The sequence below is a fragment of the Peromyscus maniculatus genome, chromosome 4 (assembly GCF_049852395.1).
Source record: "Peromyscus maniculatus bairdii isolate BWxNUB_F1_BW_parent chromosome 4, HU_Pman_BW_mat_3.1, whole genome shotgun sequence".
NCBI classification, from domain to species: Eukaryota; Metazoa; Chordata; class Mammalia; order Rodentia; family Cricetidae; genus Peromyscus; species Peromyscus maniculatus.
The window spans coordinates 107,771,499-107,785,053 of NC_134855.1; the positions used below are offsets into that span (position 1 = coordinate 107,771,499).

The window sequence follows — 13,555 nt, forward strand, 5'->3', positions numbered from 1 at the left end:
TAAGAGTTACCCAGCACGTGTTCTTTTGTGCCTGGATTCTTCCACTCAGCAGTATTTTGATTCATCCGTGCTGTCGAGTCTCAATTCCACTTTTGTTCCCATTGTATGGCGATGACACAATTTGTCTATTTATTTATTGGTGAACACAGGAGTGTCTTCCAGTTTCTGGACTCTCATAGGAAGAGCCACTATAAATAGCTTGATACAAAAAGTCTATTTGTGAATCTAAGTTTTTATTTATCTTGCCGAATACCTAGACATGGCATTAATTAGGTGGGCCACAGGCAGGCATACAGTTAACTTGGAAAGAAACTGACTTTTAAATTTTTATTTATTACTGTGCGTGTGTTTCTCAAGGCGTCACCGGCTTTTTGGTCAATCTCTGTGCTCGGAAGATAGAAAATGCTCATAAATGTTAGCCATCAAGCATAGCAGTGAGTGAAGGTTACTTTAGAAATTTAAGCAAGTCCAAAATAAAGCATAAAATTTGAATCCAGGATTCACTAAGTGATTCAACAGCTGCAGAAGATTCGTATCTTTCAACCTCCCGGTTTTACCCCAAATCTTTGTGTGATTGTGGGCACCAGGGGAGAGGCCAGAGGACAACTTTGTGGTTCTCTTTCCACCTCTCTGTCGGCTCCAGGAATTGAAATCTGGTCAAGGGGTTTACTTGGCAAGCGGCTCTACCACTGAGCCATCACCCAGGCTGTTTCACATTCTACCAGTCTCTGTAACTGACTACAGTTTAGCACCAGTCTTGTCCTTACAGCATCCCTCTTGGGCTTGCTGCTGCTTCTCCCTGCAATGCCCCCACCACTAGTGACGGCAGGACTAGTTTCTTGCCATTTATCACCCAGACCAGTGTCATTTTCCAGAGACTGCTACCAAATGAATTACACCCCTATCTCAAAATCATGTGAAGTTACAATCCCCAATAGGCTGTTAACCATATTTGGAGATAACATCTTCAAAGAAGTTTAAATTATTAAGTGTGGTGGCTCACACCTTTAATCCTGACGCTTGGGAGGCAGAGACAGGCAGATCCCTGAGTTCAGGGCCAGCCTGGTCTACAGATCCAGTTCCAGGACAGCCAGGGCTACACAGAGAAACCCTATCTCAAAAAAGGCAAAACCAACAACTAAGAAAAGAAGTTTAAATTAAAATGAGGCTGTGGGAACCCTAATCCCATAGGATGGGGACTGATGACTGGTATCATATTGGACTAAAAGAGAAAGAAGCCGGACGGTGGTGGCACATGCCTTTAATCCCAGCACTAGGGAGGCAGAGCCACGGATCTCTGTGAGTTCGAGGCCAGCCTGGACTACCAAGTGAGTTCCAGGAAAAGGCGCAAAGCTGCACAGAGAAACCCTGTCTCAAAAAACCAAGGGAAAAAAAAGAAAAAAAAAAAAAAGAAAGAAAAGAAATAAAAGAGAAAGGAAAATCATATAAACAAAAACATGGTATTGTTAACGGTCCTGATTTTGATCATTGTATTGAGATTGTGCAAGAAAATCTTTGTACTCAGAAATAAAATATATAGAGATAAAGGAGTATGACATCTAAATTTAAAAGTATTTATAAAAGGATATACACATATACAAAATGTATACATATGCATGTACATATGTTCATAGAACATGAAAATATAGCAAAACAATGTAATTCTGACAAAAAGGGTGAGACTTCTCTACTAGTCTTACTCTGTGTGTGTGCACTTGACACTTAACAGACACAAGCGTCAGGGGCTTTCAGTGTGTGTGCTATCTTAAGTGGTGTAGCCCCAGATTTCAGAAACTAGTGCGTTTCTTTTACAGTACATTTCATCTATCTTGTTTGACTACAATGTCTACCATTTATTTTGCAAAACTCCGTTCTGGTCTCAGTACTTAACTCTGTAAACTCTATGAAGACACAAGGTTGATTGTCTCCTCCAGTGGCAAAGAACCACAATTAGGGCAAAGAATGTCATGCCCACTGCTCTTTGAGACTTAAAATAGCATGTAGCAGAAACTCTAGATATGCCCTTCAATATCTAGAGATTCAGCTAACAAATATTAGACATCTAGGCATTAGGGTACAGAGCAGGGCACGAAATATTTAAAAATCCACGTATAAGGGCTGGGGGTGTATGTAGTTCAGTTGGTAAAGTGCTTGCCTAGCATGCACAAAGCCCTGAGTTTGATTCCTAGCTATGTATAAACTGGGTGTGGAGCTGCACGCCTTTAATCTCATTACTCAGGACATGAAGGCAGGAAGAAAAGTTCAAGATCATTTAACTACATAGGCATTGTGTGCTCCCTCCCCCTACAACTGGCGGCCGGGGTGGAGGGGATCCAAATCCAACCCCAAAGCAGCTTATATCGGGGCACTCAATTAGTCAGCCATCGTATTTCATTTGGTTCTTTGCAACCTCGGAAGTGAGGACCACCCTGTTTGGCAGAGAAGGATATTGAGGATTACGTGCGGCTGAGATCACTGGGGTCATTAGTGGGCGTGAGGATCAGCATTCTAACCCAGGCCTGAGCTGTGAATCAATCAAACCTAAGCCATTCACCCAATCAGCATAAAGTGCCGGCGTGGAGCTACTATGCAGGTCAGACGCGGAGAGTGGTTTGCAGAGCGCAGACGACTCGCGAGGTCCCTCAGTACAAGTCGCGGGATTTTGGCGCGCTCTTTTTGTTGGCTGGGTGTTCTTGCCGGTGATTGGTTCCGGACTGTCGCGGCTGCTGGGTCGATCTCGGTTGTACAGAGGCGGCACGGCCCTGGGCTGGCCTCCTGGGGGATGGGCCACCAGGAATCTCCACTGACCAGAGCAGCGGCGGGAGGTGCAGCTTACATAAAGAGGTTACGTAAAGTGCTCAGCTGGCGCGAACTCGAGGACAGCCACGGGGATCTGGAAGCCCAGGCCTCCCCCGGGAGCGTTGCTGTCACTGCAGGAGCAGCGCCGCGACCGGCTGCACGTCTCGCCCGGGTCACCGCCTCGCGCCCTACGCGGCTCGGCAGACAACCTCGGCTCGGAACGGACCATCATCCGGCGCGGGCTCCAGGGGGGAACCGGTCCGCCCGGAAGTGGAACAGCGCCGGGCAGGTAAGAGCGAGTGGAGGAGGAGAGGCCGAAGCGGGAGACCCACACCCCACGGCACTCGGGGAGGGCCGTGGGACGGTCTCGGTTTGTTCTCGGAAGCCGGACTTCTTGCCCGTCTCCACCCGCTGTCCCCAGGGGCTTGGGTCGACCCGCTGGGCTCGGTAGGGTTTAATTCAAAGGACTGTTTACACCGGGAGAAGCCCGGGCAGGACGCGGGGAGGGGCTGCGGGGTGCGGGTTAAGCATCAGGAAAAGTTTAAGCGGGCCAGGTCGCCCCTGGAGACGGCTGTCTTCGGTGGTGGAGGTCCCCACTGCCTTTTTCTTTCCCTACTCCTGACGGATAAATCAATGGAGAAAGGGGACGGTTTGTGTTGGGTTTCCGGTCCTCCCTCTGTACTTCCCGGTGGTTCCGTCTTTCCCGCTTTCCTTTCCCCTCCCCCGTTCAATCCGAGGCGGTGGCTCCTTCTTAAAGGGGCCGCGACGACGGGCGGCGGAGGTGGGACGCCGGGCACTTCCAGCTCCTTGCCTGCCCTTCTCGGCCTAGTGGTTTTAATTGATTCTTTCGCCCTCAGATCACAATCCAAGGTACCGCTCCTCCGCATCTCGGGGCTAGACGGAGGGATGAGGCAGGGGGGGCCCGGGCGGCGCCGTTGCTGCTCCCCCCGCCTCCCGCAGCCATGGAAACGGGGAAAGAGAACGGAGCCCGCAGAGGGACAAAAAGCCCGGAGCGGAAAAGGCGAAGCCCAGTGCAGCGGGTGCTCTGCGCGAAGCTGAGGCCGGCGGCCCAGGCCATGGATCCCGCTTTGGCCGAGGCCCCGGGCGAGGCCTTCCTGGCCCGGCGGCGGCCAGAGGGCGGCGGCGGCGGCGGTGGTAGCCCTGCTCGGCCGCGCTACAGCCTGTTGGCAGAGATCGGGCGCGGCAGCTACGGCGTGGTTTACGAGGCTGTGGCTGGGCGCAGTGGGGCCAGGGTGGCAGTCAAGAAGATCCGCTGCGACGCCCCCGAGAACGTGGAATTGGCGCTAGCTGAATTCTGGGCCCTGACCAGCATGAAGCGCCGTCACCAGAATATCGTGCAGTTTGAGGAGTGCGTCCTGCAGCGCAACGGGCTAGCCCAGCGCATGAGTCACGGCAACAAGAACTCACAGCTGTACCTGCGCCTGGTGGAGACTTCACTCAAAGGTAGAATACTGCAGGCAGTCCTGGCCTCTCCTGGACCCCCTTCTTCTCAGTACTGCTCAGCCTGTCTCTGGCTCACTCAGGCCCTTGCCCAGGCTTTGGGACCTTCTCTTCCCTGAATGCTGCAAAAAATGAGTCTGTTCCCCAAACATTACCTGGCATTCTGTAACAAGCTCACTGAGTGCCAACCATGATCCCTCTGAGTATTCACTCAGGAGGCGTGAGCCATAATTACAAGTCTAGCGTTTTAAAGAGAGGTGAAGAGTAGGATTCACAAGTTATTGACCGAACTGCAGAGCCCCCCCTCACGCCTTTTCTCTTCAAAACATTGAGGAAAAAACTTAGTGGACCCACCCACCCATGCTCTCCTGGCTTTTAGTTTCCCGGTATCTTCCAGCTCCATTCCCAAACTCTTGCTTCCAAGTGTGGTTTCCTCTGAGAACTGCAACCCTTCACCCCAGGGCAGACAGTCATTCAGTTGGTTCTCACTTAGTCCCGGAGGCATGCAGGTTAATAACTCACAGAGTAATAACCCCCACAGGTGGGCCAAGAGCTTGGATAACAAAACACACCTTACATCTTTTCCTGCCAATTTACAATCTCAGTAGTTTTCATAACCTCTAGGGATGACTGAGAAGTGGTTTTGTAGAAAATGGGGCTTCTGGAGGCCGAGGGGCTTGCATTCCCGGGTGAACTACGAAAGGTGAGAGGCAGTGGACTAGAGAAGTCTGAGGCTTCCTGTGGCCAAAGAGTCGATGGGAACAATGACTAATCCGAATCCCAGCTATAATCTGAGCTCTAAACAATTGTAGTTAATATCTGTGAAAGTAAATTCTATCTCCATTCTATAAATAGAGAAACTTCGGCTTAGAGGGGAACAAACACAACTTGATTAAGGTTAATCAGCTTGAAGGGGTGAGACTCCTGGCTTCCAAGTTCTTGTGTCCTTGAAGCAGAAATGTTTTGAATCCAGACTTGTCTGAATGCGAAGATCTTCGCAGATGTAATACTGCCTTCCCTACCTAAGGTTGAACTTGTAAGAATGGGTGGGACTAGATAGGGTGATTTCCTAAAATCTTTCTGGAGCATCTGTCAGATTTTGCTGGAAGACCCCAGGAGAATCCCTTGTAGAGTTTTGAAGTAACTTAACAATGGATTGGATGGTGTGATCTATTTCTCTGGGGACCCTTTCCCATATTGCTTGTCCATTCTGAAAAGGCCTTCATTTCCAGGAGGGCGGATGCTTTTTCTTTCTTTAAAGACTTAGGGTGAGTTTTCTACTTTGCCTGCATTCTTATCACTTATTTTGTTAGCCCTTTATAAAAACACCAATTTCTTGATGGTGTACAAATGAATGAAACATACTTAATAAATGGTTGGTGTTTTTATATTTCAACACCCTGGAGTTTGGGGCTTACGTGCATGCAGTCCTGGCTTGTTCTGAACTGATACATGACACTGGACAAGTTGACAACCCATGAGGAGAGTGTCTTTAAGATGGGTATCTCTGTCATGAGGTGGTTGTGCATGCTGGGGATGTCAGTAATATTCCATAAGGAATTCACTGCCACGTTGGTTCAGACTGCTTTCTGAATTTCTTCCATCTTCATCCTCTTAGAGATTGGGGTGCTTACTGAAGTTTCCCAGACTTTGATATGGAACACATTTCCTGTGTGGTCAGAAGAGGAGGTTGAAAGCAGTACTAGTTTTTTCAACCTCCCTTTAGGAGCTAAAACTAGAGAAATTCATTTTTTTCCTTTGGGCTGATATTACTATTGTTCGTTTCAATCTGGAGTCCTAATATACATTGTCTCTACTAACGAAAATGACAGTCAGGCTTACATGTCAACTTAGCAAAGAAAATAGTACCTAGCCAGACCCTGCTTGCTGACCCTGGAAGTGTCTGTCCTGTGGCCCTGGGTTTCTAGCACGTTGTCCTGTGATAGCAGAGCTGAAGAGAGTACTGGATAGCCAGGGATAACTTTCCTTAAACCCAGAAGTTCTTTGCAACCATTCTTTGCCCTGTTTCTTGTAATTTAGAATTGTTTTGAGATAGCCCAAAATGGTTATCTACATTGGCATCTTTCAAACATACTTTTTAAACTGCATGCCTCTGGTAGTATTGGAAGGGAAACAAGAAAACAAAACACATTTTATAGCCTTTATGAATATTTGAAAAGTTTGAAGGCATAAATAGAGATCAGGGTTAGCTCATTAACCAGGGCTTTGTAGAGAGTGTTGTAGAGAGAATGAAGAGAAAAAGAAGGAAGAGTTAGCAGAAAAGGTGATATTGAAAGGCTAGCGCTCAGGCTTTAAGTGGCAGAGTATTGTAACAATAGACTAGTTATTTCCCCCTCTTACCTCAGCTTCTACTGAATACACAGAAAGCAGTTTTATAGTTTACAGAAATAACTTGATGTACAAATAAGTATCCACAATAAATTTAAAAAAATTAGAAAGAAAAACTGTGTTCTTGGTCATATCCCACTCTGTTAGTGTCTGTGCATTAAATCTTTCTGAGATGGACCAAACAAGTCTTACCCACAAGTACAGTGTGGCCAGAATATCTTATACCTCTTTGGGCCTTTTGCGGGAGAACACATTATGGGGCATAGGATTCCATGTAGCTCAGGCAGGCCTTGAATTTACTGTGTCCAAAGATGACTTTGAACTAAGGATTCTCTGCCTTCAGCACTAGGGCTAAAGGCATGCACCATCATACCTTTTATGTGCTGTTGAGGATTAAACCTAGGGCTTCGTGCATGCTGGGTAAACACTGTCCCAGTGGTGTTCTCTCCCCAGCCCTTAGCCTGTTTCACAAAGAAAGAAATAGGAGCTCTGAGAGGACAGGACTTGCCTAAAATGAAATGATGGCGCAACACTAACTAGCTCTAGAGCTTTAAAAAATGATTACCAGCCCTATAAATGTGATTGATAGGTTAGCAACTGTCTTCCGCTTTGAAGTCCTTCAGTGAAAAGGGGAATTAAGGCTTTAACAGTTGCTTTTATCACCTTTTTTTCCATCCCTAGAAACCCCTGTCCTGAATGTTCTTAAAACAAAGCTTAAGATCATTGCCACTTAGAAAATAGCAAGCAAGCTTTACTCCTTTTCACACTCCAAGCTGTTGTCCCAGTCTAAATCCTTCTGACAAGCAGGTAAAGATTGACCCCGTGTACTCTAAACACATACAAATTCTGCACTAATTCTCATAAAAATAGAAATTTAAAAGAGCTGGGAGGCCAGCTTACTTGTTATTTGATAAGCTCTGATGTCTACTCAAAATTCTTTGGTTCTCAAGATGGGTTTGACCCAGGCATTTGGGCAGCAGTCTTTGCCGCACACGGATGCTGCTGTAAACCTGGTTGCTGTGTAAGAGGCTTTGCAGGCTTCCCTTTATAAGACCTGTACACCTAAGAGATTACGCTGCAAGGTCACAAGTGGTGGCATCCTAATAAACAGGGTCTTGTTGAGAATTTCGTTAGTGGCCTAGTGAAGCAGGAACAGAAGTAGCTGACCGGGGACCTAGTCTGGAAATGAATTAACTTCAAACTTCCTGACTGAGTGCCTAAGGAAACCAGCCTGAGGGGCTCCGAGCAGGGTAGTCATCTTTTGCCCAGGCTTCAGTAAAGCAACTCTGAATTCTCTGCTTCTGTGGCTTGGCCTTGGAATGTAGAGACCCTCCAGGTCAATAGAATTGGATGTTCTTTGGCTGTTTTGGCATGGATAAAAGTGGCATGGGGGACTTTCACAATTAATGGGATACAATAGGACAATGGATTTAGGGTCCAAAGGTTTTATTCCCAATTTTACTAAAATTTGCTTGATGAAGCCAGTTGTGATGGCTCTCATCTATAAACCCAGCACTTGGAGGATGAGATAGGAAGATTGCTTTGAGTTCAAGGTCAGCCAGGACTACAGAGCGAGTCCTAAGTCAGTTTGGGCTGAGAGTGAGACCCTGTCTCAGAAACAAATAAAACTTTGCTGATAAGTGTCAAGTGCTGTTGTAAAAGCTTATACCATAGCTCATTCAGCCGTCCTGAGCATCTCTTGAAATGGATACTGTGAGTGTCTCTTTTGCAGGTGATGTATCCAAAATTAGTAAAGTGCATGAAGTTGTATTGTATAGTGTTAAATAGCTGAAGAAGTAACTGAACCCGGGGCTCAGGTGCAGACCTTCTGATTTGAGTTGTCTTTTAACTGCTAAGGGGCTGTGCTGGAGAACACGGCTTCAAGTTCAGAATTGTGTTTTGTTGTTGTTTTGGTTGTGAAATGTATGTAATTATACTTTACAGGCAGGATTTAGTACTAATGTATTAATACACACTGATGCAGACTGCTGTTTGTTGAATTCAGTGTTATCCGTGCTTATTGCACGGCTTTCTGTTGGGGCCTTAGTATCTCAGCAGCCAAAGACACTGCACCTGCTTTCTGACCTGTTCTTGGATGCCTTGGGGCAATTGTACAGACTTTTCTCTTGCTACTGCCTGTTTTCCTTCTATGTGTAGGGATTTTAGGAACCAGCCCCAGGAGATAGAAGCCACCCTGTCTTAATTGAGAACATTGATTAATTGGAGTTGCATTGGGTAAGGCTTTTTCTAGGGTAAACTCTCAGGGAGAACTTCACTTCCCTCATAGAGTATCAGTTCACCTTGAATTTGTTCTTCAGTCCTATCCTTAGGGCTAGGAATCCTCCTGAGTGACTCAGATTCTCGATCCTTATTTAGCTGCATCCTGATGAGTAGCTCTCACAAAGCACATTTAAGTCAATCAAAATCCTGTACCATAAAAAGGAATCTGTATATTCTGTAGTTGGATAATCCAGCACTAGGGACTTGATGAAGCTTAAGTTGCTTGGTGTATGCAAGAACCAGCATGTAAGGAGCTTGTGTAACAAGGAAAGTAGAATCTTCAAGTGTGAAAGTGCTGTTAGCTTTGAGTGAGGACTTCTGAATCTTGCCCCCAATTAGCTTCGAGACTACAGACAAATAGTTAATCTTTTGAGCCTCAGTCTTCTCACCTGAAAATAGGGTATAATTATTAGGATTAAGGGTGTAGTTATCAGGATTACAGTTTGGAGCAGAGACAGTTGGAGAGAATGCTTTGAATTCTTTGATTATCACAGGAGATTAGTTACTAAATTCTTATGTAAGCCTTCAAATCTTTCCCCTGTCCCTTTCCAGCTCCCTTCCCATGACTGTCCTCACCCAGTTTCAGAGTCTTAGCTGCTCATCTGCCTTCCCCACCTCTCGGCCTTCCGAGGGAACTTGGTCATCCATTGTCTAAGGTGTGATGCCCTTGCACAACTTAACCTCTCTGGTCTAGCTAGAAAGTCAGCTTCAGCTATCACAGCCCAAGAAATGTGATGTTGTCAATGGAGCAATCTACCTTCCTTTTGGTTCTAAATTTCCTATTTTGCCTAACATGTAACATAATCTATGGGCAATATTATAGTACTGAGAAATCAATGATTTCCAAGCTGAGTGTGGTGGCATACCTGTAATTCCAGTACTGGGGATAGCCTAGGCTACGTATCAAGACTCTGTCTCAAAAACAAAAAACAAAACAAACAAACAAAAAACATCAGGGGCTGGAGAGATGGTGCAGAGGTTAAGAGGATCTTCCAGAGGACCTTAGTTTGGTTCCCAACATCTACATTAGATGGCTTACAGCTGCCTGTCACCCCAGCTCCAGGGGATATGATGCTCTCTCCTGGCTTTTGCAGTTGCATAACAACCCCTCCTCCCCATTGATTTTTGAGGGACCTGGGCTTGGGTTGTAATGAGGATGTTAGTGATGGTCAGTAGATAATTCTCCAAAAGTATCTTATGATCTGCAAAATTTGTTGCACACCTGTGACTTAATTCACTGGAACCTTGTCGGGTAATGTTCAATTCTCAAATTTGATGGGTAAGAATTCTGAATTCAGGGATTTTCCCAAGGTTCTGGTTACCTTCCATTTGTGCCAATGAGCTATACATTAGACTAGAGGGTGAAGTTGGGGTCCGCAGTCATTCAGACTCTATTTCCTGGTCTGTGTTCATCCCATTTCCTTCATTTTGACTTGCTTCTCCATAGAAATTCACTCAGTACCAGACATTGTTTGTGTCTTCTCCCTTGGTCTTGATCATGAGTCAGCAGAAGCTCAGGCAGGTAGTCTGCTTGAAGGAAGGACTGGATAGGTCTCTTCTGTGTTCTGGGTGGGCAGCTGGGACTCCTGCATGAAAAGATACTCCAGGAAAGCATGCTTCTCCTGAGGGAGGCCCAGCTTCTTGCCTGCTCAGAGAAGTAACCCGGCAGTTTTTCCGTGTGGTTTGGTCAGTGATGTTTGTTGCACAGGTTCTGAGAAGGCCACTCCGCTCAGCATCTCTGTCGTCACAGGGCTCCTCCAGCATCCTCAGGCTCTATCTGCCCCACCCATAGAGTAGCGTGGGGCACTTTTACCTAACTTTTCTTTCCTGAATTCTTTTTTTTGTCCTGGACTCACTTTGTAGACCAGGCTGGCCTCGAACTCCCAGAGATCCACCTGCCTCTGCCTCCCGAGTGCTGGGACTAAAGGCGTGCGCCACCACTGCCTGGCTCCTTTCCTTGGATTCTTACAACCTAGATCTGTGTTATAGTTCCTCTGGCCAACTTGTTTTCTTTTATTCCCCTTAGTTTCCATAGTTACCAGCTTTGTGTATAAAATAATAATTTCCCTATCCGTGTCCGCTATTAGAAGTTTAGTTGCTATCTGATGTCGTCTTTACAGAAGGAATTTGATGGCTTTCTTCCTGGCTGTACTGTCAGGGAACAGTTCTTGCTGTTCCTTTTCTGTCTCTTACCATCTAGATGGGTTTGGGCTTCAGGTTGTGGCTTCATTTTTCTGGTTTTTTAGGTAGACTCAGCCTGCTTGCTAGTGACCAACAGAGAGTTATAGAGCAGGGGGTGGGGTTGAGGGGACACTGATCATAAAAAGAAGCCACATGCCCTGAACTGTTTCTGTCCGTGTTAGCTTTGATTGTGACTAATATAAACAAACAAACTGTACAATTACAAGGGAAGTGGGGTCTGTCAGATTGTGGTTAAAACCAAAAACTTTTGTCATATCTCCTCCTATCTCTGGCTTTGGTAGACTTTATTTGTACCTTAGTGATTTAGGGCCATTGGGGAAGCAGAGACTCATCTGGCTTATTGAATCACTGTAGTATGATACTGTGGTAAATAGCTAGGAAAAAGAACCTCCTTCCAGAGGCTGAGGAAGTGTTAGCCTTGTCTTTTGGGACATAGCATACTCTGAGCCAAGGGACCAGTTTTCAGGTCTTAACTCACTTAACAAATGGCCAGTCAGTCTGTAGTCTGGGTGTCTTCCTTCCTCCTTTTTTTGTTTTGTTTTGAGACAAGGTCTCAACTTTGTAGCCCTTGGCTGTCCTGGAACTTCCTATGTAGACCAGGCTGGCTTCAAACTCCTAGAGAGCTGCCTGCTTCTGCCTCCCAAGTGCTGGGATAAAAGGTATGAGTCTATACACACAGTATCTATCTTTCTGTTTCTCAAAATAAGACATTTCTGCCTTCTTGGACTCAGCTGATAGGGCATTTATCATCCAATAGCTTTCCCACAGGGACTTGGTGTTTCATCAGTTGCTTTGATTGACATGGAAGTGCCAGTCACTGCTTTCCTGGTTTTGAACCTACACAACCCAGCCTTCTGCTTCTGCCTCAGATCTCACTGTCCATCAGGCTCAGTTTTCCTACCTCTGTCTCCCATTTATCTAAACCTTCCTGCTCCACGTGTCCCGGTGCCCATTGTCTTTCTCATCTCTGCCTGGATGTTGCATGTGTGCTGATCTTCCATAGAAGGTGACCTTATTGCCAACATTCCACTTACGATAATTGCTGTCAGAGACCTGTGCAACCAAGCTCCATAGAGCCAGAGGCATGGAGCAGACCTCTCTTGGACTAGGCATGTGGTGAACTAGCATGGATTGGAGTGTACATCTGAAATAAAATTGTAATGTCATTGTGTTAATAAGAATGCTTAAGTGCATCAGGAAAGAAGAGAGCAAAGAACACGTGCCTGGCACCGATTAGAAGTTGTAGAAGCTGGGCCAGTAACTAAATGGGAATAGCAGAAACAGCACACACTTGACAGTTTTTTTGTATGCTCTTTATGCTCATCCTTCCAGCAGCCCTACAAAGAATGGTTAGACTTGTACACAAGTTCGAAAAATATAAATAAACAAAATGGCCTCCAAGTCAACTAGATGGCAGTAAGCTTAGGTTCTTAAATTCAGACCCTAGGTGCTCAACACCAGGCCCTAACGCCTTTGCCATCCCTTGACTTGTTCTCTCTGGGTAGAAGTGGACTGTGTGCATAGGGTTTGCTCAGTGCCAGTTCTGTAGGTACCTCTTGGCACAGTTATTATCACCGTCTTCTTTCTTTAATCTAGTGATGTGAATGTCCACTCAAGCTCTTTCCTGTCCTTTGGTTTAGGAGAAAGGATCCTGGGCTATGCTGAGGAGCCCTGCTATCTCTGGTTTGTCATGGAGTACTGTGAAGGTGGAGACCTCAATCAGTATGTCCTGTCCCGGAGACCAGACCCCGCCACCAACAAAAGCTTCATGCTACAGCTTACAAGCGCCATTGCCTTCCTGCACAAAAACCACATCGTGCACAGGGACCTAAAGCCAGACAACATCCTCATCACAGAGCGGTCTGGCACCCCCATCCTCAAGGTGGCAGACTTTGGACTGAGCAAGGTCTGTGCAGGGCTGGCACCTCGAGGCAAAGAGGGCAATCAAGATAACAAAAATGTGAATGTGAATAAATACTGGCTGTCCTCAGCTTGTGGCTCAGACTTCTACATGGCTCCCGAAGTCTGGGAGGGACACTATACAGCCAAGGCGGACATCTTTGCCCTGGGCATTATCATCTGGGCAATGATAGAAAGAATTACTTTTATTGACTCTGAAACCAAGAAGGAGCTCCTGGGGACCTACATTAAACAGGGGACTGAGATCGTCCCTGTTGGTGAGGCGCTGCTAGAAAACCCAAAGATGGAGTTGCATATCCCCCAGAAACGTAGGACTTCCATGTCTGAGGGGGTGAAGCAGCTCTTGAAAGACATGTTAGCTGCTAACCCACAGGACCGACCTGATGCTTTTGAACTTGAAACCCGAATGGACCAGGTCACATGTGCTGCTTAAACTCCAGGGCTGAACGTCTTGGGTGTTTTTAAACTAGGTGAGTGCTTTCTTGTTATTGTACATACACACTCGCTGGGCTGGCTGTGTGTCCTGTACTGGGTTGGACTCTGG

General features: G+C 46.3%; 1 protein-coding gene across 3 annotated transcripts in view; it reads left to right on the forward strand.

The window, feature by feature from the left end:
• Window positions 1-2,597: 2,597 nt before the first annotated feature.
• Window positions 2,598-13,555, forward strand: part of Stk35 (serine/threonine kinase 35) — a 31,217-nt gene continuing 20,259 nt past the window's right edge. Inside the window, exons 1-3 of one of the 3 annotated variants that reach the window (XM_006984509.4) lie at window positions 2,606-3,088; window positions 3,657-4,263; window positions 12,732-13,481. In XM_006984509.4, coding sequence (XP_006984571.3) covers window positions 2,783-3,088; window positions 3,657-4,263; window positions 12,732-13,444 — 1,626 coding nt within the window. In that variant the 5' untranslated portion in view covers window positions 2,606-2,782 and the 3' untranslated portion in view covers window positions 13,445-13,481. Of the gene's footprint in view, window positions 3,247-3,656; window positions 4,264-12,731; window positions 13,482-13,555 lie in introns of all 3 variants that reach the window. The other 2 variants (XM_016003008.3, XM_006984510.4) reach the window with 2 other exon arrangements.